The 27,300-nt window shown below is 46.1% G+C and overlaps 1 protein-coding gene across 2 annotated transcripts in view; it reads left to right on the top strand.

Moving 5' to 3' along the window:
* Positions 1 to 27,300, top strand: part of GDPD5 (glycerophosphodiester phosphodiesterase domain containing 5) — a 1,185,048-nt gene that overhangs the window by 1,097,515 nt on the left and 60,233 nt on the right. For both annotated transcript variants that reach the window (XM_069640071.1, XM_069640072.1), the window contains 2 exons: positions 5,167 to 5,314; positions 11,733 to 11,815. In XM_069640071.1, coding sequence (XP_069496172.1) covers positions 5,167 to 5,314; positions 11,733 to 11,815 — 231 coding nt within the window. The remainder of the gene's footprint in view (positions 1 to 5,166; positions 5,315 to 11,732; positions 11,816 to 27,300) is intronic.

Below are 27,300 nucleotides of genomic sequence, written 5' to 3'. Positions count from 1 at the left end.
AGGAGGCTTTCTTTTTCCCTCCTTCACTGGACCCGGGGAGAGTTAAAGAGATTTTTCTCTTCCATGGCTGCTCTCTCCCCTTACATGCCGCCTCCTGATGAGGTTGGCTAGAGGACATGCTACCATTTGCATCATGTTCTTTTATTTCTTAAGGCCATCACCAATTAGGCATTCCAGTACTTCCAATCTTTCTTGGAGTGAACACACTCCTTGAGCCACTGCATCTACCAGGGAATCTCCCAAAACTCTTTTGAAGCTAGTGTGTGTGTCATCTTCTAACATCACCTGGTCCTGGCTTCCTTCACTCCCATCATCAGACTCCATGCTGTGAGAAACCAGAAGGTATTGCACCCACTAGTCATGGGGATCTGTCATCCAGGGGGCCAGGACACGGCCATCGCTTTTGGATCCAGTTCCTGGGGATGGACCAGTGCCGGAGGTTCACCTGGGTGAGGAGTCTTCGGGAGTGGGAGTGGGACACTGGATGGTGAGATGCGGTATCCCCTTCCCTGTAACACCTTTTCCGTATCCTACCAAGTAGGATACGCAGGAACTTTACCCCTGCCCCTTTTTACAACACAAACACTTTCTCACGGACAACCCGCTATGAGAGAAAACAGACTAACACCGAGCTGTATATCTGACGTGTCCCAACACAATGGTCAGGTGATCCTCACACACACCTGACTTCCATTACACTTCCCCACACTCTGAGCGAGGAAAAGACACAAAGAAACAGCAGTTCCAAGATGGCAATTTAACTATAGGAGAAAGACAGCGAAACAGAAGGGGGTTGCAAGGAGGGAAATTCCCTTGACCTTTTAGACAAGGAACAATTACTTTCATGAAGTCTCGATAATGGAAAGTGTAAGACCAGGAAACCAGGCTGAAGAATCCTGCATGGTGTTTCAGAGTTACCCGGAGCCCTCCCGCATCAGTAATCAAGGAGGGGAGAATCTCCAGCCACTGTGGTACGGTCCTTGGCTCCAAGAACAAAGACACTTCAGTAAATGCAACACAGCTGGTGAGTTGGGGAAGACTGATACAAGACCGGTTTGTGTTGAAGCCAAGGTTGCAAGCAGCAACATTGTATGGCGAGCGCTGGAAGGAACATTATTAAAACACGTGTATAAGAGACACGAATGAAGTTAAACTGCTGATGAGTGATTGAACTTTAAAGCAAGCTACAATACTTTTCAAAGAGTGGTCTGGCACCACGTGGGTGCTCAATCGAAGGCCTCTGTAAGGCACCCAGCTGAGAAGTGAGAAAAGTAGATAAAGTTGGTTTGAGCCCGGCAGAGGGAGATCAATTGAAAGAGAACGAATAAATGTGAATTGAAATGGTCCTGCGACGGATCAAGTCAAATCTATTGAAAGTCTTTGATTTTGATGAAGTAGAGGAAGTTGAAAAAGTACATGAATTTTATCAGAGCCCAACAGAGGGAGATCAATTGAAAGCTTTGTGTTAAAGTAGATCTGAGCCCGGCAGAGGGGGGCCCGGGGTGAATCGAAAATCGCCCAAGAAGTTGTATATGAGAATCCTGAGGAGGAAGGAACTTTTGAATGTTTGTCACATCATCTGAAGTAAGAGACTTTGAATGACAAAGAGACTTTGACATAGAAGGCCCTGATACTGAGATTTGAACTACATCCTCGTGCTAGAGAATCCAGAGACTGTGCTAAGCTCGAGTGTGCCGCCTTGTCCTGTGCTGAAACTTGTGCAAGGGAGACCAACAACTTAAATATCCTGACATATTTCTTGAACAATTTTCTTTTGCATAACATTGTTTCCTACACTATTTGTATTTAGATATAAGGATTGTCAATAGGTTTATTAGTGTATGCCCTTTTATTTTGACAATACACCACTAGGACTGCGTTATTATTATTATTTGATGGTCGTAGCTTGCTCCCATCTTTAGATTTGGGATTTAATAGGGGTTTTTCAAACCCAGTTAAAGTTCAATAAACTCCCTTGAACTGTGATCATTTGTGTCTGTTTTATGGGATGATACCATGCCTTCTTTACAGTCTCCATCAATACATATCAATGTGCCTGGGTACCCCTGTCATACAGTAATTTTGAGTGTGTAATGTGAGCTGCTGCTCCGTGCTACTTGCATGTGATGCCGATGCCGGCTTGGGCTCTGTATACACCCTCTAACCGGACATCTTGACGGTTGTCCCAATGGGCGGTATTTGTCGGCGGCCCTGGAGCCCTCTAACACTGCCGTCTAGTGCGGGAAAAGCCGTTTGTAATTGAGCTCCTTACTCCATTTGGTTGCACTGGGGGTGATCTCTGAGGAGCACAGCCGGGTGCCCTGAAGTGAGCTAGGTTTTCAAGGGTCCGGCTGCGTCTCCCATATGCAGTAAGAAAACTAACTCCGCTGTATGCCAAATCACGCTAATTTACAAAGGAAAATGTTAGGCACAAAAACATGTATTGAACTTGGATATCTGCATATTCGCCTGTGCCCTCCAGGAGGGTTACTATGCATGGTAATACACTTTACAGCGTATGTAGTAGCTCTGGAAGCTAGAGCTGAGAAGAAAGGCACTTATCTGAAGGAAGAACAGAAAAGCAAGAGGAAAGTACCTGGGCAGGAAGTGACTAGTGAGACCCAGTGTCAGGAACTAGTTCAAGGGACTACTAGAGACTCTGGGTTAAATGATGTGTAGTTTTCGGTTTGATGTTGTTGTGTTAAAGAAAAAGAAAATAATAAATGAAAAGAAATATGAACATTTAAATCTGCTGTGAAGAGTTGATTATAGATGTTTGAAGCATAATGCTTGCCTCCAGTCTTGACATAAAATTTCTATACAACAGTGTAAACCATGCAACAAAGAATGACCTCCAAACGTGGAGGCAGCTTAAACTACACCCGAGCCGTATACCTGACATGTCCCAATACAATGGATCAGGCAGGGTCAGGCAATTACTGACCATTACACACACCTGACTTCATCACACTTCCCCACATGGATAAAAGGCGGAACAGGAGAGCACACCCTAAGCAAGGCAAAGCACACAGGAAGCAGCAGTTCCAAGATGGCAGTTTAATACAAGATGAAAGACGGCAAAACAGAAGGGAATTGCAAAGAGGGAAGTGCCCTCAACCTTTTTGACAAGAGACGGTTACTTTCATGAACCTTCGAGAATAGGAAACGTAAGACCAGGAAACAAGGCTGAAGAATCCTGCATTGTGTGTCACAGGTACCCAGGGCTCTTCCGCGTCGATAGTCAAGGCGGGGAGAATTGCTTACCGTTGTAGTACTGCCCTTGGCTCCTACAAAATAGCAGCACCAATGAAGTCAGCACAGCCGGTGAGTTGGGGAGACCGATACCAGACCGGTCTGTGTTGAAGCCAAGGTTGCAAGCGGCAACATTGTATAGTCAATGCTGAAGCGAACAGTGTATGAAGCGTATGTGATGATTAACGGGAGCTAAATTGAACAACAGATTAATGATTGAACTTTGAAGCCAAGATACGGTACCTTAGACAGAGTGGTCCGGCAACGCGTGCATGCGCATTCGAAAGTCTCTGCAAGGTATTCAACTGAAAGGTGGCAAAAGCCTTCGATGTTAATAGTGTAAAGAAAGTTGATGACAAAGTAGATGAAGTTGGTCCGAGCCCGGCGGAGGGAGATCAGCTGAGAGCTTTCGGTTAAAGCAAGTTTGTGTTAAAAAGTTAAATTGAAATTGGTCCAAACCCAGTGAAGGGAGACTAATTGAACATTGCGTTAATGAGGATCTGAGCCCGGCTGAGGGGCAGCCGGGATGAACTGTGAATCACCCAAGAAATTGGATGTATGAAAATCTTACGAGCATTGCATTGAGAGGAACTGAGCCCAACTGAGGGGGATCTGAGGTGAATACTGAATCGTCTGAGAAATTGAGTACTTGTAAAATCCTAAGAGGGAAATAACTTATTGTTTGTTGCATCAGGCTTCTGAAAGAAGAGACTTTGAAAGGTAAAGAGACTTGGGCACGGAAGGCCCCGATACTAATGATGAACTGTATCCTCGTGCTAGAGAAGCCAGAGATTGTGCTAAACTCAAGTGAACCACCTGAAAATGTGGGGAAGGGAGGCCAACATCTGGAAATTCTGACATATATAATTTTGTGAACACTTCGTTCTTTTTCGTAAAAAAAATGTCCACAGTATTTATATTTAGAGGTAAGATTGGCAATAGGTTTATTATTATAGGCCCTTTTTTGTCAAGACACCACTAGGACTGAATTATTATTATTTGATAGTTGTAGCTGGCTCCCATCTGTAGATTTAGGATTAGATAGGTGTTTTTCAAACCCTTTTTGAAGTTCAATAAACACCCTTGAACTGTGGTCACTTGCGTCTGTCTTACTGTTGAGATCATGCCTTCCTTACAGTAGGCATAAAAAAGGAAGCTGCACCTTGGACTTTCTGTGACGGAGCCTGTCTGTTTTCCTGGCCCAGTCTTTACATTTCTAAAGGGTACGTTTGGCGTGCCCCCATTCCAAATCTGATGATTGGCTAGACAGCTGGAATGAGTAAAAAAAACAAAGGAGAAGCATGTAATACAGGTTTATACTATGGTTAGAGAATGGATTTCATGTGTTCCGATTCTCCAAAGAGAAGAAAACATGTTCTAATGAAGCAAAGGGAACTTTTCCTCCTTAAATAATCAATATGCGCCAAACTTTCTGTGATATCTGTCCATGTTTCAGAGCCCCAACCTTGCAAACAAAGCAGTGTCTGGGTGCCGCCTTTGTGCATATTGACCTTTAAAGCTTGTAGCCTGATGGGGTGGGTTCTAGTGTTGATATACACTTGCAACATGACATGTGAAAGATGGGACCACTGTGGTACTTGTTTGGGATAATCCTGAAGTGCTGGTTTTGACTGCCCATTCAAATGTGTTCACTGTGTTTTGTGGGGAAATATGTGTTTCAATCCCAAATGCAAGAGTTTGGGAAGTTTCATGAGACCCAAGATATTGTTGGTGCTGGACTGCCTAAGGAGAGCTGTAGCTGCTGACTAATGCACAGCCAGGGTTGTTGTGGAAATGCATCCGTCTGGTGTAAGACAGTCCTCGCTATTCTGTTAACAAGATTGAAACTAATCATTCAGCCATGGGCTGAATCTGCAATTGGATTTGTTGATAAACATTGATTTCTCTTTGCAGGAAATATACGTCAGGGAATATCAGCATGAATCTGTACAACATCAATGAACCTTGGCTTTACTCCGTACTCTGGTGTGCAGGCGTGCAGTCCGTCACATCAGATGCCCCCCATGTTCTCAGCAAGATGTCTTATCCTGTCTGGCTAATGGTAAGAAAGACGTTTACGCTCACGGATGACAACAGTGCTAAAGATGTGTGCTTTGCGTAGTTGCCTTCTTGTCAATTTAACACCGGGGTCTGCAACCTGTGGCTTACTAGATGTTTTGGACCACTTTTCCCATGATCCGTCAACATTGACTATCCTGGCTAGGGCTGATGGATTGTGTAGTCTAAAACATATGGAGAGCTAAAGGTTGTAGGCCCCTGATTTTAGATCATTGTAATCCATCCCAGGTGCCACCAAAAGACCATACAGAGCAATTTCAATCCACACTCTGTATAAATGTTTCTAAAGCAGTTAGTCAATGCGGTTACAAGAATTTGAAGATGAAAACCTATGCAAGGCAATGGGTCTTAAAGCCTGTCTAGAATTTAATGGAGTTGGGAAGTAACCCTTCTCATTTTCATGTGCACTGCAATCTTGAACTGGCCTGATGTTGTCTAAACTTGGGAACTACACAAGGTCACAGCACTGTGCTAAAAGGCTGCTCTATGTATACTGCAGATGGCCCAAAAACCATGGTTCGACTTTCCTAAGACTGTCCTATGATAATGATGTACTGATGAGATGGTAAATGTTTTCTGCTCCATAGAGATGATGGAGCGAAGAGTTTTCTGACTTATCTTCAGCTTGATTGTTAGGGTGACAACATGTTTCTGTCCTGGCATTTGAAATAGTGTATGAGATCAGCCTCAGGAATCTGAGATCTCAAAAGACCTGTCCGTCATGTTCGGAGCAGACAGAAATGTCATGGCAGCAGACTGATCTACTGATGCTTACATACCAAAGTGTTAATAGCGCTTAAAAATAAAAGGTTGTCAGGAGAGCCAAGTCATTTGGAGGGAATGGTGAAGCAGAGAAGAGTGTGGTGAGCAAGAGCAGAAGGTCAGAAAAATGAAGGAGGCGGAGCTGGAGAAGGGGAACGGAGGCTATTGGAAGGAGGCTAGATAGGAGGAGGAGAGGTGGTAATTCAGAAGGAGGTGACAAGTGAGGAGGAGTGTAAGTAAGATGGTCAAGGGAATGAATGAGGTTAAGAAAGACCAGGAGGAGAGAGGGGACCAAGAGCATAAGAAGGAGGAAATGGAGGGGGCCCCTAGGAGAGGACGGGTAGAGTAACACATGATGGAGTCTGGAGAAAATGTGAAGGATAGACGTTACAGCCAGAGAGGGCCGAGAGGAGAGGATCACACATGTTATACAACTGATGTAAAGGAGTTAAGGAAGAGATGAAGTGTGAGTATGAGGCAAGGCTTCAAGAAGGTATCAAAAATGGCAGGACGAGCCTAATAGTAAGAGAAGAAATAGGGAAGTTACCCTAAGGTACAAGATCGTCCAGAGTCATGAAGGATATAGAAGATGACGCGGTGTTGGTAAACAGAGGTAGATTTCTCAGACCAGAAGAAAGGGTTATGGAACCTAACACATTGCATACCCTAGTCAGTGGCTTGAACCCTGGTAGAAGCTCTCGGGATTGTCTCAGAGGCGCAGCTCCCCCCCCTGTAGCTACATAGGACAATGATGCATGGGTACCCAGGCCCACGAAGACCGTGACGAGATACAAACTGACGAAACTAGGAACCAAGAAAGAAATGTGAGGATGCTTGAACCACCCCCAGACCGTGAATGACTGAGACATTGTTTTCCAGGAACGGACCCCGGATGAAGGAACTTTTTGCTGAATCTGGAGCTGTGATTTGGGTAGCCAAGGAACCATCTTATGTTATTGCATCACGGGTAGACATTATGACACTTGGAGAGTTTAGCTCAAGGGGGTCAAAAACACTTGGCCATTGATTGAAGAGAAAAATGCCCACCAGAGGGTTTCCCGAGCAGAGAGAAGTAAGCCATCTGGAACCGTGTGGAAGGGGCTGCAACTGGAAGAGGGCATCCTGAGTCTGGCAACCCAAGAGCTCGCTGAGGTCCCATTGGCCCCACCAATTGGGCGTTCATCAGAGTGGTAGGTTGTGCCCCTGGGAGTTAGTGAAAAGGGTGCTCTCTTACCCCATGTTACTAGAAGTTTGTATGTTGGCTATTTGTAACAAACTAGTACTTAGACTTGCCTTTAGTGTCTCTGATATTCATCTCACTTGGCTTTGTGAAAGCACCCAAGCCACACCTATTACCAGGTTCCACTCTGTGTATGGAATTTCTTTTGGGTCTCAGAATGTTTGTGAAATCACCCGCTATCATCGGATACTTGCTAAGCCTTTCCTGGGGCTTATTCTCATGGGGTTTCTTCCCCTGCGGAGAAGGGCTCACACCTAACCGCGCTGCGGTGGGAGATGTTCTTGATGGGGCACTGTTTGCCAGTAGGTCATCCATCTTATTTTTGCATGTAAATGGATACAGTTCTGCAGTTGGTGCTGTATAATGTGTACCCACATGTAGTGTCCTGTGGCTGCATTGGAGTTTTTGCCATTGTTATCTAGGAATGGTTTCGACATATAGGGATTGTGCATACAACCTAGCCACTGAATCTGTGCCTTAGAAGACCCCTGAATATAGGTTTCCTATTTTGACATTCCAAATGTTATGTGCTTTCTGAAAGGGTCGTTCAATGGCTTCACTCGTATTTCCTTTGCTCTTCCGTCTTGGGACTGTACTCAGCCTTCACCCGTTTTTACTACGGCTCACAATGAAAATTACGTTTCTTATAGAAATCACTTCTGAAAAGTGTGTGAGCAACTTAAAAGCACTCTTTGTGGACCCCCTTTCTGAAGGAGAAGGCCAGTCTCAAAACAGGACCCTTCTTACCTGCAAACGTGTTTTCTGATGTTTTTCTTTCCAAGGTATCCATCTTCGTATGTTCCTCCTGCAGCCACAGCCTTCAAGGATGGAGGAGGGTGTTCATTGCCTTGATCCTTGAAGGCTGCTTACCTTCTACGTTTGTTGGTCTAAGAGGTGCTAGAATGGCAGTCAGATGTTTGTTGAATGTACTGGCCATTGAAAGGACAGGGCAGTTACCAAACAGACTATTTCTCGCTGGACTGTCATGTGACCCGAGACTCACTATGCGCTAGTGAACAGAGGTTCCTGAAGGCATGGGGCCATTCTCCATGAGTCACAGAGCTTGTGTTGCCTTGCTGAGTGGTGTTTCCTTGATGGACATCTGTCAGGAGGCTACCTGGTGATATCTGCATACTTCTGGCAAGCGAGTGCCAGGATTCTCTGGTGGGTAGGGCACTTGTTTTGAATGGTTCATCATGCAACACTCACACCTTGGAAACCATTCCTTGTAACTGCACAATATAGCGCATGAACCTTGCACTATACTTCCCTGGAAGTCCTTGAATCTGTGGGAGAAAAGTATTGATAGGAGGTTCAAAGGATTTCCCTTGAGTAATGCTCTTTCTAATGGATACAGCCCACCCCCAGATTCCTCATCAGCCTTCCACCTTAATCTAATGCTGTGACTACTCAGAACCCCTCTTGTGCCCGTCTGTCATTCCTTTTTGCTCCTGTGGGGCAGGGGAATCTTGGCTAAGCTGGGTTTTGAGGACCGGTGCATTTCCGTTTTACAGCTGCATCACATCCATTGGCAGTGGCACCTATGACTGAACCATTAAGCTAAGCCCCACCCCTTGTGGAGGTCTTAAAATATTTTCTGCAACTTTTAGCTATTTCCAAAGATAAGGAATCTGTGGGAAGATGATTGTTTTAATGACAAAGAACAGACAGTATAGGAATTACCCCAAGAGTCCCAATGCACAGGACTTATCTCAAGCTTTGATATGACATGATAGGTTATTTATAACGTGCTTAATTGCCAGAGGTTCCCAAGTGCGGACCCGGGGATTGAACCTGTGTTGCTCTGTGTCGTCTTGCTCCCAAGGCGAGCACGTTGCCGCTGAGCTATCCTCCCGAGACATTTGTAGGAATGTTGCAGGTGGCAGTAGATGTATATGCTCAATGCTGCTCAAGCACCTAAGTGAATTGTTCAAATATGCCAGGGATGGACCAGCAGGTCAGATGTCCTGCATAAATGGAACAGTGTTGTTTGGGCACGTATTGTGCTTGGGCGTGTACAGGTTACAGTTAAGCGCCAGGCTATAGATCGTACAGCATCCGTCCTCCAATAGGAAGCTGTACCAGGTTAGAAATGCTGCCAGTGCCAGTTTCAGGTTTGCCCACTAAAGCCAAAATTGTAATGCCATATTCAGTATTACGCTCATAAAGCATTGCTAGCCATGACATTTTCCCCATCGTCCTATTATGGAAATTGCATTCCTATAGGCAGTACTGACATTTCCCCAGGCAGTCATCTACTGTCCCAAAGGCCGTCAATAAACCGCCGCCCCAACACACACGGGTGGCCACGCCTGCAATGTCTTTAGCACTGTGAGTCCACATGCCCGCAACTGCACACACCAAGAGGCATTTGCAGAAATGCACAAAGGTACACATGTGTTATGGAGGTACAACAGAGTATGCCCGCCCACCTTACGTTACCTACTTACTTACGGTCGCCAATGGATAGTGGTGCACACTTAACGTGCTCCTTTTAGGTGAAACAGCTTCCAGGGACAAGGTGAGGCGCTACTGATGCTTGCCCTTCACTGATACTTTTCACCCAGATAGTGGTCTGGGCAGTGGATGAGGCAGCTCAGTTCCTGGTGTGTTATCCAGTCTTGTAAAGTGCCCTGACACAACAAGTGGCGACCTGTTGCTGTCTCAAAGAGAACGAGAGGCGGCAGTTACCAGGAGAACGCAGCATTAAGAAAAGCCAGGTTTTCAATTTCTGGCACGGGTTTAGACTTCAGGTAGAGGGATAGAATTGACAATATCTAGGTACAACCAGCCAAGCCATGTTGGAGGTCACCATGAGTGCTTTTTAATAAAGTGTGTCAGGCATGAGGACAGAAAAGTAAGACCTGTATAAGTCAGACATATGTACACTGCATACAGTCTTTCTTAAACATGATCTGTTCTTTCACAGGCATCCAATTAAATTCAGCAAGAACAGGGGAAATGTATGGTATGATAGGTTATTTATATCGAGCTTAATACACAGAGGTTTCTAAGTGCAGACCCGGGAATCGAACCTGTGTTGCTCTGTGTCGTCTTGTTATCAAGGCGAGCACATTGCCCCTGAGCTATCCTCCCAAGACTAGGTGGAGAGTCTTAAAGGCGGGCAACATTCTGAATAACCTGGAACTGACCAGGATTGTAGGTGGGGAAACCCAAGGTAGAAATAACACGTCTAATGAAGGTCTGATTGTATTAGGACAGTAGCAGTTGAAAGCTTACCTGAGAAGGGCAATGGAAATACCGACTTCAAATGATGGAGACAGAACAAGCAGTTTTCATCTTTCTTGTCTGCAGGGTCAAAGGACGGGTGTTAAACACAACCACAAAGATGAGGGCACGATCTGGGAATTGGAACCCCGAAAACCATAACTTCTGTTTAATCTTACTTAAAGCCGAGAAAGGTCTTTGTTACAAGCCAGACATTTCCAACATACAGTTCTGGAAATGAAAACCAAGACACGCCCATTCCTCCATCCAACCAGATATGGAGCTGTGTGCCACCACCAGCCTCAATAAAAGAAAGGCTAAATTTAGACGACCCGAAAAGTACCAACGTTGGGAGATGAGAGGGGCAGTGTGACGAGATCTATAGGACAATGCATACGAATGAGAGCGGCTTTGCAGACAAAGGGGGCAGCAAGACAGATTGCGTGAGCTTGAACAAAGATAGCGCAATGCTCCCAGAACCACCCCTAGCGAGACGTGTGTGAAGAATTTCAAGGTTCATGATGTCGAAGGCCACTGAGATGTCAAGCAGGGCCAGGCCCATGACTCTGCCACCGAATCTGAACTATCTGGAGATGATTGTCAACGACTTCAATGAGGATAGTCTCGGGCTTTGGGGTGCTTACCAGCCTTTTTATCAGTTCCCATGGTGGGCTGCCAATCGGGAGGTCTAGAACTTCTAGTGAGGTTGTGCCCTTATTGGTGTGCGTGTCGGCTATCACCACCTACATACTTAAAAGCGTATGCTCCTAGTGGCGTATCATGTCATGAATCCATCATCATCCTGGACGATGACAATGACAGTCGAAAACATCAAAAATAAAGCTCAATATATGATGGGACTACAGATCTGGACACCTGCGGGAGCATTAGTGGTCCACTCAGGACAACAGCCATACACGTATGTCCTGGAAGTGTGCACAGCTGTCAGGGATGCATCATGTCCCCTGTTATCAAGGGTGAAGGTTCTCTTTAATCATGAAAAGGCAGTATTTTGGCTGAAGGGGCACTGGTGGATGCATATGGAGTATCTCAGTAGGTGTGTTGTTACTTTGGATGGCTGTCCTTGCTTTGCTTCGTTGATTGGTGATTGCATACCTAGGTCTTTGCATTGCTGCAGTATCCAAATAGGTGCTTTTTGTTTTTCTTGCAGTCGCCTGATGAGTATTACCTGATCTGGATAACTGCAGATCTCATTTCGTTTACAGTCATCATAGGAGTTTTCATCCTGCAGAAGTAAGTATCACTCTTGTAATTAAACTACCCGGCCTGTGCGGTGGGGCTTAATTCAGATTGCTGACGTTGGGGGGGGGAAAGGCTCTTTCCAGGTAACTTTTAACCACATTTTTATGTTGCTTTTTACCATGAAATGGGCAATACAATGATGCCAGAGTTAACACAATATTTTGCCTGATGGTTTGATTTTCTCCATGCTTCGCTTTACGCTTTAAGTACATTTCAAAATTCATTCTTTTGTCGAACATGTCTTCTTGATCTTTGGGTTTCTTTGTAGTTTTCAGACTAATGGGCACCCCTGTGTAGATGCATTGTATGGCATCTGATAGTCATCGATGTTCAAAGGCAAACCTATTGTGGATTCTGTGAATGCTTTGAAAACAAGATCTTGACCAGCAGGAGACAATTGTAGATAAAATAAAAAATCATGACTCCATCCATCCATCCAAACAGAATTGCCAGTTACTAACCCTAAATTCACTCTATTTCCCAGATTGTAATGTCAGACCCCAATTTCTCTCACATGGTCTGTGCTTTAGTACCTGCTATCCTGGACTGCAGTCGATCCAGTGTGCCTCAAATGGCCCGGTTGGTGGGCAGTTTGGTGAGGCCTCTCTTCCCCAGGTCAATAAGACGACGTGGGCCGGTAGGGACAAATCCCCAGCACCACCAAGGACTGATGGCACTCCTGATTATTATGGTGGCAGGGCAGTGCAAACACTGACCCCAGTGGTCTATGACAAAGCACAAAAGTAGTCTCAGAAGTGAAAGCCAGTATGGAGCAGGCTAGGAGCAAAAGCTAGAATAGAACAGGCTAGCAATGAAAGTCAGAATTAAGCATAATGTGGGCAGGAAACACAGAGCACAGAATGGCAGACAGGAAGGCTCAAAATGTACAAGGCAGATGGTTGGGTGAGCAGGTAAATGAGATGCTCAGGGCACACAGGCGACAGTAACAACAGGACAGCGTCACCTCAACGAGAATAAAGGGATTGAGATGCATCGAACAGCATGGTGTCTCCATCTTTATGATGGCTGGCATGGAAATGGAGCCCAAACTCAGTGCCAGTGTTGTCCCTGTCAACGGACCAAGCACTTTGTAGGACGCATGCTAGGACCCATAACCCATACCAGCTGAATTTGAATGGCAAAGGGTACCAAAGAAGGCATGGGAGGCCCATGAGATTCAGGAAGGTCTTCTTCAGAGTGGGAGCCTGCCTGTTGCGGGGAAACCAGCCACTGGGCCTCCTTGCATGCGCACATCCTCTAATGTGGCATCCCCAACCTATGTGTAAGGCGTGAGTTGTGGCACCCAGAGAGTGGGTGCTTCCTCACCAGCACGGATACACCCTCCAGCCTTGAGGTGGGCTGGTCCGATGCAGGTAAGTGAAGCAGCGAGGCATGACGGGTACTTGAACTACTTTTCCCAAAATGTAGAGTCAGGCTGGTATTTCCCGTTGTCCTTTTGGAAGCTCTGGTACATTAAACACATTACCAGAATGGATTATATGAGCCTTCCTTTGCTTACAAACTCTATGGTACTCTTTGGCACTTTGACTGTTTTCCCAACATTCAGCGTCTGGCATAACTCGGCTTTCTTCACCTTTTCAGAGGTTTTTACCCCGTTGGTAGCGAGTTACAATACCTGCTGTCACTGATTCCATTAGTCTGTTGATGTTTATCTCATGACTATTCCACAGTCTTCTGTTGCTACTTCTGCTAACCTCCAGTCAAATGGTCTATGAAGGGGGCATTATAAGACCTACGGCACCATCTAGGATTTAATTAAAATTTCTGTTTAGAGATGCTTGACCAAAGGTCAGTGTTCCCTAGTCTCCTGGTTTAGCAAATGTGACTGGCTGTGTTTCTGCTTCTACCAGGACCTGTATGCAACAGTAACATTTTATTGGTATGTGATGTTCGACCTAGTCCCTTCATCACACATAAGTACTTTCAATCTTCTCACATGTAAAATTGTTGTCGAAATCCTATTAAAATTTGGGAAGCATAGAATGCCAATGTGGGAGTCATGTAATGGGTGGGGAAGCATACAGGGTCAAAGATACTAGATCTGTCCCCAACTGCAAAATCCCCAGAGGTGTCTTATCAAATGCTGGTGGGCAAAACCACTGTCTAAGGGATTCCATGGGTTTAGAATGTGAATGGAAACATCCAGGTTCGGCATTTTATTGTGGGAATATCTCACAAATTAAGATTTCCAGCAGACAATGTGTTGGGTAGGTCCAATAGATAGTCAGTCCTGAGATGACTATTCCAATCTAGACCGCAATGCCAAAGACTACCTCTGTTGGGTTTTTTATCTTGCACAACCCAACGTTTTTGTATACTGGACCACAACAGTTTGTACATCCTAAACCAGCGGGTATGTGGCTATAAGGTCACACCAAAGTTGTCACTGCATCGCTGCTGATGTACTACGCTCAGCCATTTTTCTGCAGTCTGCATGTCTATGGACATGCTGAGAAAGCATGCCATGATGGAGGTTCTGTCCAAATGGCAGATGCTGATGATGACCAAAATAAATGCCTGGAGACCATGGCCCTTCTCCATAGAGGAATGATTCCACATCTTTATTGTCAACAGCAATCTGGACATGGCATGCACCTCACAAATGGGCATTCTCAATGATGATGTGAGGATTTCTGGATCATTGAAACTGGCAAGTCCAACAATGTCCCATCTAAAACAAATCCAGTTGATGGCTCTGGTCCTGTCACTACAACCCACAATTTTCAAGATTTCCTCACTTTGCCTTGTCACACGAATTCAGCGTCCAAGTGTTTTCAACCCAAGACTGCGACATGATGATCGTTTGACTTGGATGTAGGTAGTTGTTGCCTAAACTGGTTTAGATAGATTACGCATCTTTGCTGCTGCAGAATGCCAAGATCCAATCAGATTCATCTTGAGCATTCACACCTGGGTAAAGTCCTTGAGGTAGTTCATGACACAACAAATGTCACTGTTGCTTGGAACAGTCAAGTTTCATGTTGACAAGACGATTGACGCAAGAGCCTGGAGATAGTGAAGAATACAGTTTCACAAGTTAAAATGGTTAAGCAGAGCCTGGCAATTTCAGATTAGGCATTCTTGAAAGATATGACCTTTCACGCTGCAATGGATGACCATATTGTTGACCTAACATGCACCACAGTACTGGTAATGCTAAATCCGAAAGCTGGATGCCGCCAACTGAAGCAGAAGAACAAATCAAACCCATAGCTACTTTTTCCATACAAGTAAGTCTTGGAAGATACTGGCTCCAAGCTTGTACTGGGCCTGGCGACCTCGAAGGGCTCTTCAACAGAAGTGACAACATTCTAGTGCACTCCTCAAATCAAAGAGGAATACTTTTCAATATGGGAGCTGTGACAACTAAAGAACTATGGAATGACCTTACACATAGTAAAATGTGAGGTTTTCAAGCATCACTCTTAGTTCGATAGTTTGAATCCACAATGGCACTAGGATTGAACCTTGGAAAGTGAGAGACATCAAAGTATTCAGTTTCTCTACCCTGGTCAACTACTGAAGAAGTCAATGACCCACACCGGACCCAGACACACCCTGACCAATGCCACAACAGAGCGAGACTCGACACAACACTACCAAGATGCTTTCCAAAAGACTATGGATACCATGTCAGCCGACTCTGTATTAGTTTGTTTAAACATTGAGACGAACACTGAAATAATCATTGTTGCAAGCCAAATGTGTTTTTGTAAAGTTTCATTCTGTTGCATAAACAAGCAGAGCAATATCCACACAGGAGAGTGCATCGGGACTCCCACACTGAGAAGGAATTAATTGCAATTGTGAGGACCCAGGAATGAGACGCGAACACAGAGGACTCGTAGTGATTGCTACAAATGCTTATTGAAATTATAAAATGGTTGGAAAATGCCTCACTATCCCTACTCTGAGGTATTTCCCTACTTCATCCAAACTAAGGGTCTGCCGTGCGTCAAGATGTCCAAAGCAAAATGTCCTGTGTCCGAAATCCTATCCTAGCTCTCACACTATAAAAGTAACTATGAAGTGCTAAGAGTATTGTCACAGGACTTGAACGTGCACAAACATTCACTGTTCCTGGTAATGTCTCTCTTCTCCAGGATTCTTTCCAGCAAAACAAAAGTTCCAAAAATGTAACCAATTTCTTTGTAGCTCAAGAAGATAGTTCCCTCTTCCTGATATTTGCAATTTACTTCACAGACTTGGCACTGCCTGTATACTCTCCTGCCAGGACTTTCTTCCACAGTTCACTCAATTCACAATGTCCAGGGGCATAGGTCTTCCTTGGGATTCTTTTTCTATACTTTTTATTTATTATTATTATGGTTTTTATTGAGCGAGGACCTAGCGTTGTGAAGAAACAGAGTGCTTTACAGAGGTATACTAAAATAAAGATGCATAACAGAGCACTTTTCAGAGGTACCATAACAGATATAAAGTTGGGGATAGGATACAGGGGCCCATAGGAGGGGTACAACTGTACTGGGTGGTGGGAGGAGAGGGGTGGGTGGGCAGCATCTAGCCAGTCAGGTGGCGTGAGGGACGACCTGATGGCCTAGGTGTTGAGGAGGAGAGACTCCTTGAAGAGATGCGTCTTGAGTTCTTTTTTTAATTGTAGGAGCGAGTCTCATGCTGATGGGGAGGAGGTTCCATAGTACGGTTGCGCAGGAAGATCAGGCTTGTTTTCTGGTCCTTTTTGTTTTTTGCTGTGGCAGATTTCAAGTCTGCATGTGACCTGGCTTCTGGTGGTGTGCTGTCCGCCAGAGATGCTGAATTTCTCTGTGAGGTAGCTGAGTGGCTTGAGGGCGACTGGCTTTATAGATGCTGCAGCAAGACTTGAAGGTGATTTGTACGTGCAGCGGGAGCCAGTGAAGATTGACGAGGGATGGGGGGATGTGGTCATATCTGATATATATGATAGCGGAGTGGACATTGGCGAGCATCAACTTCCATTTGTGGACGTTGAGGTGGTGTTGATGGCCTTGGGGCTGATGTGGCTGCATTGCGGCATTCATGCCTTAAAGGAGGGGCAACGTCTTTAACGTTGCCTGGTTATGGCCTGTGGGGACAGAGGGGAAAAAACCCATGTCGGCGCATGCTTACCTGTTATCTGAGCAAGGGTTTAGGCCCTGGGTCCTCCCGTTCTGAACAGGAATTGCACTTTTCTATGTCTGCCCTTTGCTTTGGATGCCCAGGTGAGAGACAACCTTGATCTAAGAGTTAAAAGCAGAAAGGAAGAGGCAGGGCTAAGAAGGTTGGCGAGGCTTAGGCCACATGACCTAGGTCATGTGGCCTAAGCCACATCACCAATTGCAAAGGAAAATAGGCTGGAGGGCCTCTTAAGTAGGGAAAAAGGGTGGCAAAACGGGAAGGCCCCATCAGTTTAAAGTGATTGGCTTTGCCGGATATACCCTCCTGCCAGGCCTTTCTCATGTAGTTCACTTCACAGACTTGCAGACTTGACTTTGCCTGGTATACTCTCCTGCCAGAGCTTTTTCATGTAATACAACTCTTTCACATTTGGGTATAGGTTCCAAGTTCCTAACCCTTTTCTCATTACTTCACTCGTCCAAATGCTTTTTATTTTCCCCAGATATTGGGTCCCCGACCCGTTCTCATATTAATCAGTTCTACACCTTCACCCCAGCATCTCAAATACCTGCTGTGGGATTACTTCTATGTGATGCTCCGAGTGAAGAGCCCCAGTGTCCCAGTTGGGACTCTCTCTCCCCATTCTCCAGGTGCAGTCCTCTTAAATGTCCCGGTGCTTGTTAGACACCTACAACTACTAGAGGGTATCTTCAGCTTCTCGGCATCAGTGTTCTTTAGCGCTCCAGTCATCTTCTTCATCCCAGTACTCCCATATACGTGGGAATGATGGGCAGTTCTTGACATGTCATACTGAAATATGTGATTAGTACGTTTTGTGGATGGTTGGTGAGAACTATCACAGTAAGCCATAAAGGCATGAGACATGGAGGGAATGTTCCTAAAAGGGAAAAGGGGATATGTGTTTTCATCTGATGATGCTGTTTAATCCCCTTGAGCGTCGCCTCCCTCCCATGTGGTCCTCCCTCATATAGCCACACCCAGGTTCAGGATCAGGTATTGGCTGCATCCCATGGCCACATGGGGAGAGTCTACCTACAGGAAAGGAGTGATGATATCATCAGGTTCATCACACAGTGCTCTGACAATCAGGTATTTTCACTTGTGCATCTAAGGCCGTCATGGATCACAAGCTACTTGTCCATCATTTTCATGGCACCGCTTCATGACCACTGGGCGAAGTCGAGAAGTGTTTGCCAAAATACAACATAAGTGCACAGTTTTGAACTTTAACACTGCACAAGGGTGGACACTTACTGGTGACTCCAAAGGAAGTGTTGGTGTCTAAGAACACTGTGACAAATCAACTTCCGGGGCAAAAGTGGTCCAGGTATGACTATCGGTTTCTAAACCATCAATCGGCCCCAAACCTCTAGCACGCTCCGAACAGATTGAAATATAAGTAAATTATAAGACCTCCCTGTCCAATTTTTAGTAACATGGACAGAACGGCAGGCTTTTGTCCGCAAGGTCGCGGATCGTTGGTTAGTAGCCACACAGCGAAAATAGAATTATTACCCAATGATAAAAGGGACTGTCCAGTCAAGGTTGTATAAAAATATCTACATTATAATTACTACAACAGACCGTTCTAGCACACTACAATTACAACCCACACTGTAGAGGAACAGAGAGGACAGACAGTTTCACAAAGGAAAGGGATGCACTGTGGATACTGACAGGAGGGTAGTTGGTAAAGCAATCAGTCTTAACTGTCTCTAGGGACCTCCGGGGAAGGATCAGTGGGGCAGAACCACAATGTACCTCATACTGAAGAGGTTCTTGGTGCTCGACTGTGTTGAGGCAGTTCCAGGGGGATGTGCAGCCCTGAGACAGAGTTAGTGCCGGTAGACAGCTGCGGGTACCAGGCAGCAGGCAGTTTGGAAAGTGAGGCTGGACTGACATCTGCAGGCTGTCCGGCGCAGCATCTCATGGCGAAGAATTGTTGTCTCTGTGCTGGTTGGTGGATCTGGAATGCTGGTCAAACCATCTTGGATTGCTCTGGTGTCTGCGGCGTGACAACAGTCAGCGGGGCAGCCGGATGCAGTTCGAGGGATCAACTGTCTCGAAATTGTCCTTAAAAAGATGGACGCTGGATGATGCTTGTGTGGCACTCCTCCTAGCTTCTTTGCAGGGCTCGTGTCCTTACAAGGCGGACAGCCCAAATCTCAGGAGGGTGTTAGCAGGCAACAGCATTGTCCTTTGGCCAGAGATTCTCCGGCAATTCCCACCTAGGAAGCTTGCTGTCAGAACCTAGCAGGGCACGCTTTGTGGTGGCTGGGTACTGGTTCTGAAGCTACTGGACGGATCCTCTGAGTCCGATATCTCCCTCTGTTCCCTGGGAGATGTTTAGGGGAGGGATCTTGCTAATCTCTTGGACCTCCTGGCCTTCCTACACTGGCGGAAGATGTAAGGTAGACTGTACCTTCATCTCGGGTCCAAATGAATCATTCTTACTCCTTGTAAAGTCTTCAGATGATCTGATCAGTGAGGGGATCAGCCCTCTTTTAAAGCCAAATGGGGCCCAGGGATTGGTGTAGGCCAAGCCTAATTTAAGTGAGCCAATTCTGGGTCTCCACCAACAATCTTAAGTGATGCTTCAGGTCAGATCCAGAGCTCTTGGCAACAGAAAGGGAAAGGATGACAGCAAATACTTCTAAGTCCCACCCATCTTCCTGTCTGCTGTACAGCAAAGTGTCTCCCTAATTAACTGAGCCCTATGCCGCGCTTGATCGCAACATGATCCTCCTTTGAAGTAGGGGTTTTCAGCCAGACTTTCGTTTCCTACAATTCACGTACATCCCTGCTCTGAAAGGAGTAGTTCCAGACAGGACATTCACTGCCCTTTCATACGAAGGAGGGGTGTTAGTACCAAGTTGACACATTGCATTACAAAGAGGTGTTGGCGTCTGGTCTCCATTGTCACTTCGAGTACCCAGGCCTTCCCTGTAGCCTGCTAATTAACATTCTTTAGTATTCGCCGCCACCAGCAAGGTTTGACAATGGAGATGCAAATCCATGGGGCCTTGAAATTCTAATTAGGCTGCCCACGGTCAAAGGCTTTTGATGTACCCACGGCTGTCAGGTCGTCAGCTACAGATGACAGGGGAGGGTGACGCTGGTAAACTGTGTCCTCCCAGAGTACACAACAATTTTTCTGCTGTGCGGTGAGCATGGAAAATATGTGCGGGAATGGCCCCACATATTTTCGGAGGTTGTAGTCCCATGCGAGCGCACTCTTCTCGTGCGGTTGGTCAAATCCCTCACAGACACAGAAGCACATGGTTAATGAAAAGATGCTTCCCACAGCATTGAGTCTGGCCGAGATGTGGAACGGATCAGAAAGACTTAATTGCATTTAAATGCTTATATCCATGCTGTAGTAAGTTCAGTGGCAGGCATTGCTGAGCCAGAAGCACGACCACACCCGAGCTCAAAGTGCCCCTCGCCTCCATGGTCTCCATTGGCAACTGTCCCTATCAGAAGGAGATCGACTTCTCACTGGGATATGGATTGTAATCTCTGACCATTGGGGTCCTGTTGCAAACCAGCTATGAACCCTAAGGCACACTTACAAGAGAATGTATGGTTTCATGACCTCAATCAAATAGTGGAAGGGATCATAGGAACCTGCATAATATATCAAACCGCAGGTTTGGCTGCACCCCTCCACCCCTGCTGCCTCTTCACACTTTGGAAACAGATGCAGCAATGGGATATAGCACAGACCTTTGTTCAGAACCTGGTGATGCACACCTGCTGGTAGTCGTAGAAGTGTACTCCAGATACCTTGAGGCAGAAATACTGACATCCTCTAGTACAAAAGCAGCGGTTCCAAAATTGGGAAAAATCTTAGCAGCACACATGATGCCGAAAGCCATCAAAGCAGTTTTGTTCCAAGTCCGAGAACTTCACAGCGACATGGATTGCCCTGGCATTAAAAACACCTGCATCACCCCATTTTGGCCTCATGGAGATGGTGAAAGGTTCATGAGAATCATGAAACACTTCATGTGCATAGCACAAGAGTGGGGCTACGAACGTGACCTGGAACTCTACAGGTTCATGAGGAACTAGCCAATGAAGCCACAGCCATCCAGAGTGTGCACTTACAAATGTCCTCATTGTGCCTCCTCCTGAATCAACCACAATTGTTGAACCCTTGCTGAAGCAGTGGGAAGGGCCACAGATGAACAAAGAAAGAAAAGGAGCACACACATAAGGGCCATACACAGTATCAGCATTGGGCATCTGACCTTGCAACCAAGCACTGTTGCAGAACAGATAACCTCAGGGAAGAGCTACTATACCCTTTGATGCAACTTTCTTGACCACCCCCTAAACTAAATGAACAATGGTAACAGCAGGTGGCTCCTGAGGGTCTGTGACTCAAGACTAAACCTGGGTGATGCTTCTCAGAGGTGACCTGTGAACTCCTGTGAATCTCTGGAGTAAGATTTTGGTAGGTTTGCGGGTTCCTGCAGAATTTGCCTCCCAGCCTGACTCTGCCGGAGTCTCTATTAGAAGCCATGAATCTTCAGGAACGTTTGGGAGAAGTTCGGGTAGGTTCGGACTGATTTGTGGAAAAAGTAACAAACACAAAATATGTTAAAAGGCTCATGAAAGAAGACCAAAGTGTAGGAGAAAGGGAAGGGTCAGGTGAGACTGGGTGTGGTTAGTAAGGATTAATGGATTCTTGCGCTTCTGTGAAGGTTATCCAAGCAGAACAACATATAAACTCTGCAGTAAAATATCTCAGTAGGTTAAAGCTCCTACTGCAGTGATCTATGTGTAATGTAACTTGCTGGTCCCAGGTTTGGAACTGGGTAAGAACTCAGCCCATCATTTTTCTGATGTTGTTCAAATTACTGAAGTTTAAGTGGGGAATTGTACGACTGCATGTCAGACATGCCTGGCTCTGCTTTTCATCATTCGAGGTCAACACCTGTATTATTGAAGTTTATAATATTACAATATGAGGAATTCTGAAAAATCTATAGGGCTAGGGAAGAATCAGTCATGGATTGGGGGTGCATGAAGTTTCATCCTGCTGGGTTTGCTTTCATGAGGGCTGCTGAGGTTATTTAATAGGGCAAGTCCGTGACTGCAGGTCAATGACCTCTGAAAGGCCTACCTCCTCAGAGGTATTCTTCCCTTCCTCTCCTTCCCCCAGAAGCTCACTGTCTCCCGAGCCCTGGTTCTCTCGAAGCTGGACCACTGTAACAGCCTCTATCTTAATCTGCCTGCCTGCACTCTCCGCTCTCTCCAACTCATCCAGAACAGGACTGCAAGACTTGTCCTTGGCCTCAAGCCCAGGGATCGTATCTCTCCAGGACTGAAATCTCTACACTGGCTCCCAGTGGCTGCAAGAGTTAAGTTAAAAACCCTCTGCATTGTCCACAAGGCCTTCTGGGGCCTGGGCCTAAATACCTTCAACTCTCTCTTCCTAAATATCTTCCTTCCCGAGCCCTTCGCTCATCCGTCTCCAACTCCCTCAGGGTCAGCCGCTTCTCGAAGCAACGAGCTGGGGGTAGATCTCTCTCCGCAGCTGGGGCCTCCCTCTGGAACAGCCTTCCTGCCTCCCTGAAACTTGAGGAGAACCATCTCCAGTTCAGGAAGCACCTCAAAACCTTCCTCTTTGCTTCTGCTTTCTCTCTCCCTCTCCCGTGCTAAATTCTTCACTGTAACTGCACTGTATCTGCAACTGGGCCACTCTCTCCGACCTCGGTCCTTGGCCCAGCGACTCTCCACTTGCACTGCCTCCCTGGCAACCCCTGCACTGCGGGACTGTCTCTGTATCCCTACTGCCCCCCTCCCCAGCACTTGTCTGCACTTACCTTGCACTTGCCACCAGCTGGCCCTATTATATATTTTTTATTCTACTTACCCTGTACTGCACTCCCCCCCCCCTCCCCTTCCCCTTGCACTTCCCCCCACCCTACCCCTGCACTTGCGCGATATAAATGACACCTGGCCTAGTAGGATCGTTGTCTGTCTTCCCCTTGTTTCCCCTCCCTGCCTCGTCGCGCCTTGAAAAACTTGTGTATAGGCGCGTTACAAATGCCATATCATATCATATCAATAGAGCTGAGGCAGAGTCAATCCCGTATCAAGTATTCATGCTGCAGAGTCTGACGTTCCCTTTAATAAATAGCATTTAATCAAGTACGATTTCCACGTTAAGAGCTCTGTACCTGGGGAGTATGCTGCTAACCTATACCTACAGTAAGAGGCCTATGGGTGGGTGAAGCGCCATATATGGTCCTGACACTAATGTAGGCAAGGGTACTGTCCAGGGCATCATTTGTGCTGTAGCACAGCCCCCTGGAAATACACAGGCCATCTTTCAGAAATGCAAAGGTGACCTTATTCACGTTGGGAGGGAAGTAAATAAAAGCACCCTCTGTGCATTTTTTAATTTGCATTATTTTTTAGTGAATTTGTCACTACGTTTTTTTTTAAAGATTGCAATGTTTTGTCCGCTGCAGAGTTCATTTTGGTTTCTTCATTAAAGAAAAACCAGGTGCAAGCAAGCTTAGTCATCCAGACACTTCTGGCCCATTCCATCAATTTTATACTTTGTTTGCTTTGAACATGTTCTGGCAGGAAAAGGTCTGACCTCTTGAACCCATTGTTTATAGCAGCATTTCATCAGCATGCATTGTCATAAGCTTAACCCGAATAAAGTGAAAATTCGGGTGATTTGGGGTTCGGCTGAATAATTTGGAACCGGTTTACCCTAAACATATTGAAATTTTCGGGGAGCTGTCTAGCCAGTCGGGGGCTGATGTGGAAACCCATACAACTTTGGGGAGCATTAGCAGTTTTGATAATATGTTTGTTTATTGAGTTTATATAGATCTTTAAGCCAAAGTGGACAGTGAATGCCACTACGACTACTGCACAGGTCTCTTGATCCCGAACAATGCAGCTGTAGGATCCACTGACTGTCCGTCACCACTGCCTGTTTCCCCAGCCAACCAGAGAAGTCAAAGTTTGAGGGATCCCCCTCCAAGAACGTACTACCCTCCCATGGAGGCTGAAGGTCTATGACCTGCAACGCGGAGATCTTGTGGCGGTCCGACTATCAAATAAGGACAAATGCATTTTCTCGCCACATCAAAAGGGATGTCTTCTGCTACACCACATATCTCTATCCTGGGACAGCATCCTTCATACTGTCACGCTGCTCACACACACTGCACCCACCCCTCATGGTAGGACATCATGTCAATGAAGGTGCTGCTCCCGCTGGGGTAGGAGTTGACAGCAACAATTCGCCTACTTGTGTGTCAAAAATGCAGAGCTCTCAAGTTATCCGCAGCCACGAGCTGGAAGGTAATCCATCCCTGTTTTTTCCCTTTGAATTCAGGGACTTCGTTTTTTATTTCCCTTTTTAATAAAAAAAAAAACACTACAAGTCCCAGAATGCCAAGAAAAATCAGGACTGGGTGGTCTTCTGATGCATGGCCGCTGAAACCTCAGAGCCCTGCAAATGGGAGCTCATGCCCCAAATATGATGCCTCACTTGCATTGTGTACATCTTAAACATAATGTACACAGCCGCTTTCAAATGCCTTAAGTGCCAAGGACGACTATGCTCGTCCTCTTTGCGTTGACTTGCATAATAGCCTGGCATCGTTATGGTATCGTTGTCCTATTTTCATGCACATTTACCTTCAGTTATTTCACGGTCCAATCACGTGCACAGAGAGGGCCCCAAAGAAGTCCTCCTGTCTCCCCCCTGAGTGATTTCCGGGCCCGCATCTGCCACATTTGTAACAACTTCCTGATTGCCAGCAGCAGTGCTGTAATTACTGGGTCTCGACACGCGCGCGAGGGGCGAGTGTCCGGAGCGGCAGAGAACAAAGCGTCCCTGATTTGATTAAGGCCTGGATTATAAAAGCAAGCTGTATGCCGACAGTGCCTGTAAAATTGATGATGAGCCGAGTGGCATAAATTAGCAAATTACTTGGGTAAAATGGGTATTCGTCGCTCCCCCCAAATGTGGAGCGAAAAAAAGCCGGACAATGTGTATGAGAAAAGGCGATGTGCTCCAATGCAGGGAATCCACTCCCCACTTCAAATTATTCAAGATTTTGCTAAAGCCTACTCTGTGCTTATAAATGTCTGTATTTGCGGGAGGGCTTGGCTCAAGAACAAACCGAATGGCTAAATCCATTGTGTTTCACCAGACCCAAAACAAGCCTCATTATGAGATTATGAGTCTGATTTCATTTTGTTGGTCGTTCTAAAAAAAAAAATATATATATATATATTTTTGGGGGGGGGATTGTTAAGTAAAAGCCATAACAAAGAGGAATTCTAACGTTTGCCTCATTTCCTTCAAGGTTAGTTAGCTATTCCTCCTATTTTTCTTGTAGTTCCAAATATAAAATAAAATACAAATTTCAGAATGCAAAGAAGAAAGCTTGACTGGAGGATCTACAGAGGGGCAAACTTGAGACGTCTAGTGAAGAGTCACACATGCGCTAAATAACAGTATGGAGTATGGAGTACGCAGGAGTTCCAACCCCCCACCCCCACCGCCCAGGAAAGGTCATCTGCGTACCAGTAAAGGCCATCTGCGTAAGAGTCCCTGTACGTTTTTGTTGGGGGTTCGGGGAGGTGCCGGCACTCTAGGGAAAACTGTAAGTTGGTGCCCCTGGTATTGTGTTATATTTTAGGATTTTGTAATGTTCGCTTCAGAGCACAGCGGTAGGTGCAACTGGTGGGACATAAAGGAAGAGGCGGCACATTAATGGGAGTGGATACAGAAAATTGGGGATGATTAAGAGGCTTGGAGCATAGGAAAAACCGATCATATTCTCAGCAATTGGTTACATTCCATTATCCCCTCGTCCCGCTTGCGCGTCACGTCCATCAATATTGAAGCGTGTCTAATCCCTACACCAGGCATTTCCCTGTATCCCCAGGATACTTTTCCTTGAAGTCAAAACGCAGCCGCCTCAGGCCCCGCCCCCCAACCACAGGGATCTAAACTGGCAGTCCTACTCCATACACTTCCTGGACAGCGTATCCAGAATGGGTCTGGCTTTGTCTTTTTTCACCACAATTTCTCTTTGAAGTGGCGCTGTACCCGTAACTAATTTCAGATGCGTAACTGCCAGGTAGGCACGGCTGCTATTATGTACAGCTATTTCTGCTTGGCAGGGCCAGAACAGAGTTCAGGACCACAGCAGGGCTGCCGTTAGCCACTGATGGTTGTGCGGTCAACGGAGGCAGCACCACTGGGGACCCTGCTGGTGGGCACCGTTGGAGCGGCCATGATAGATGGACTGATGTGCAGTCTCTCAGAGGCTCTGTCCATTTTTAAGGTTGTGCTTCTGAAAGCTCCTACAGGCCTCGTTCTTCTCCTGCTGCCTTCTATCTCATTCTCTCATGTCTCTTCCTCTCAATGTTAGAAACAGCAACAACAAAACGTAGAGATGGCTTCCTTAAAGAGGTGTTTTTTTGGGTATTATGAACCACCTTGGTATAATTCTGGATGGCTTATCGGCAGCTGCCCTCTCTCCAATGTGCTTAACAACTAAACCTTTTTCAAGGAATGTCCAGGCCGTGACCGTGGGGGTTGGGGAATAATTTCATTATGCTGTGATGCTGGGTAAGATTTCCCATACACAGGCCTGACTTGTATACTTTCATCCCTTCGGGGAGGGGCTGCTGGAAGAGATGAAAATGGAGTGGATTCTTGGACTTGTCGGTAAGCTCAGGGCCATGTCATTGACGATTATGTCAAAGTCCGGAGTCTTCAGGCTTCATGGTCCTCCTTTTGGTATCTTTTAGCTCATTTGTAGAAAGGGGCTTCAGCCTTCCCCTCTCCCTCGGTCTCATTCTATGGTTCTCCTAAGAGTCAGGAGATGTCCTGTCATTGGGATTCCACTCACTGCAGGGCTGATTCCAGTCCTTTTGTAAGCTCTTTCCTCAAAGTCTCGCAAAATGACTCAATCGGCAACAGTTGGGGGTTCGGGTATGATTTTGCAAAGGTAGCGGGCGCCCCTCTCTCGAAAGAACAGACTTGATAACCTGTTCAGTGGTTATTAACCACTTGAGAGTTCGCAGCCACTGCTTTTACTCACTGTGCCTTTCACAGATGTGAAATATCCATTTGCATATCAGTCTTTGTCCTGCCCAGGGGTAGTCCAGCACCGAAATGCAATGGCAATTCCAACCTGAACGAGAGTACCACCAGCAACCCCATACACGTGTTTTACCCTTGTTGGGGATCATCAGTGAGGTGAAGCTGATGCCTCTCTAAGCACAGTGAGAGGTTCGGGTTCGGGTATGATGCCTGCTTCAACCAGTGGCCAGCAAGTTCCTTT

This window comes from Ambystoma mexicanum, chromosome 7q (genome assembly GCF_040938575.1).
Source record: "Ambystoma mexicanum isolate Mex_15411 chromosome 7q, UKY_AmexF1_1, whole genome shotgun sequence".
NCBI lineage: Eukaryota > Metazoa > Chordata > Amphibia > Caudata > Ambystomatidae > Ambystoma > Ambystoma mexicanum.
This window is presented reverse-complemented; position numbering and strand designations above follow the sequence as displayed.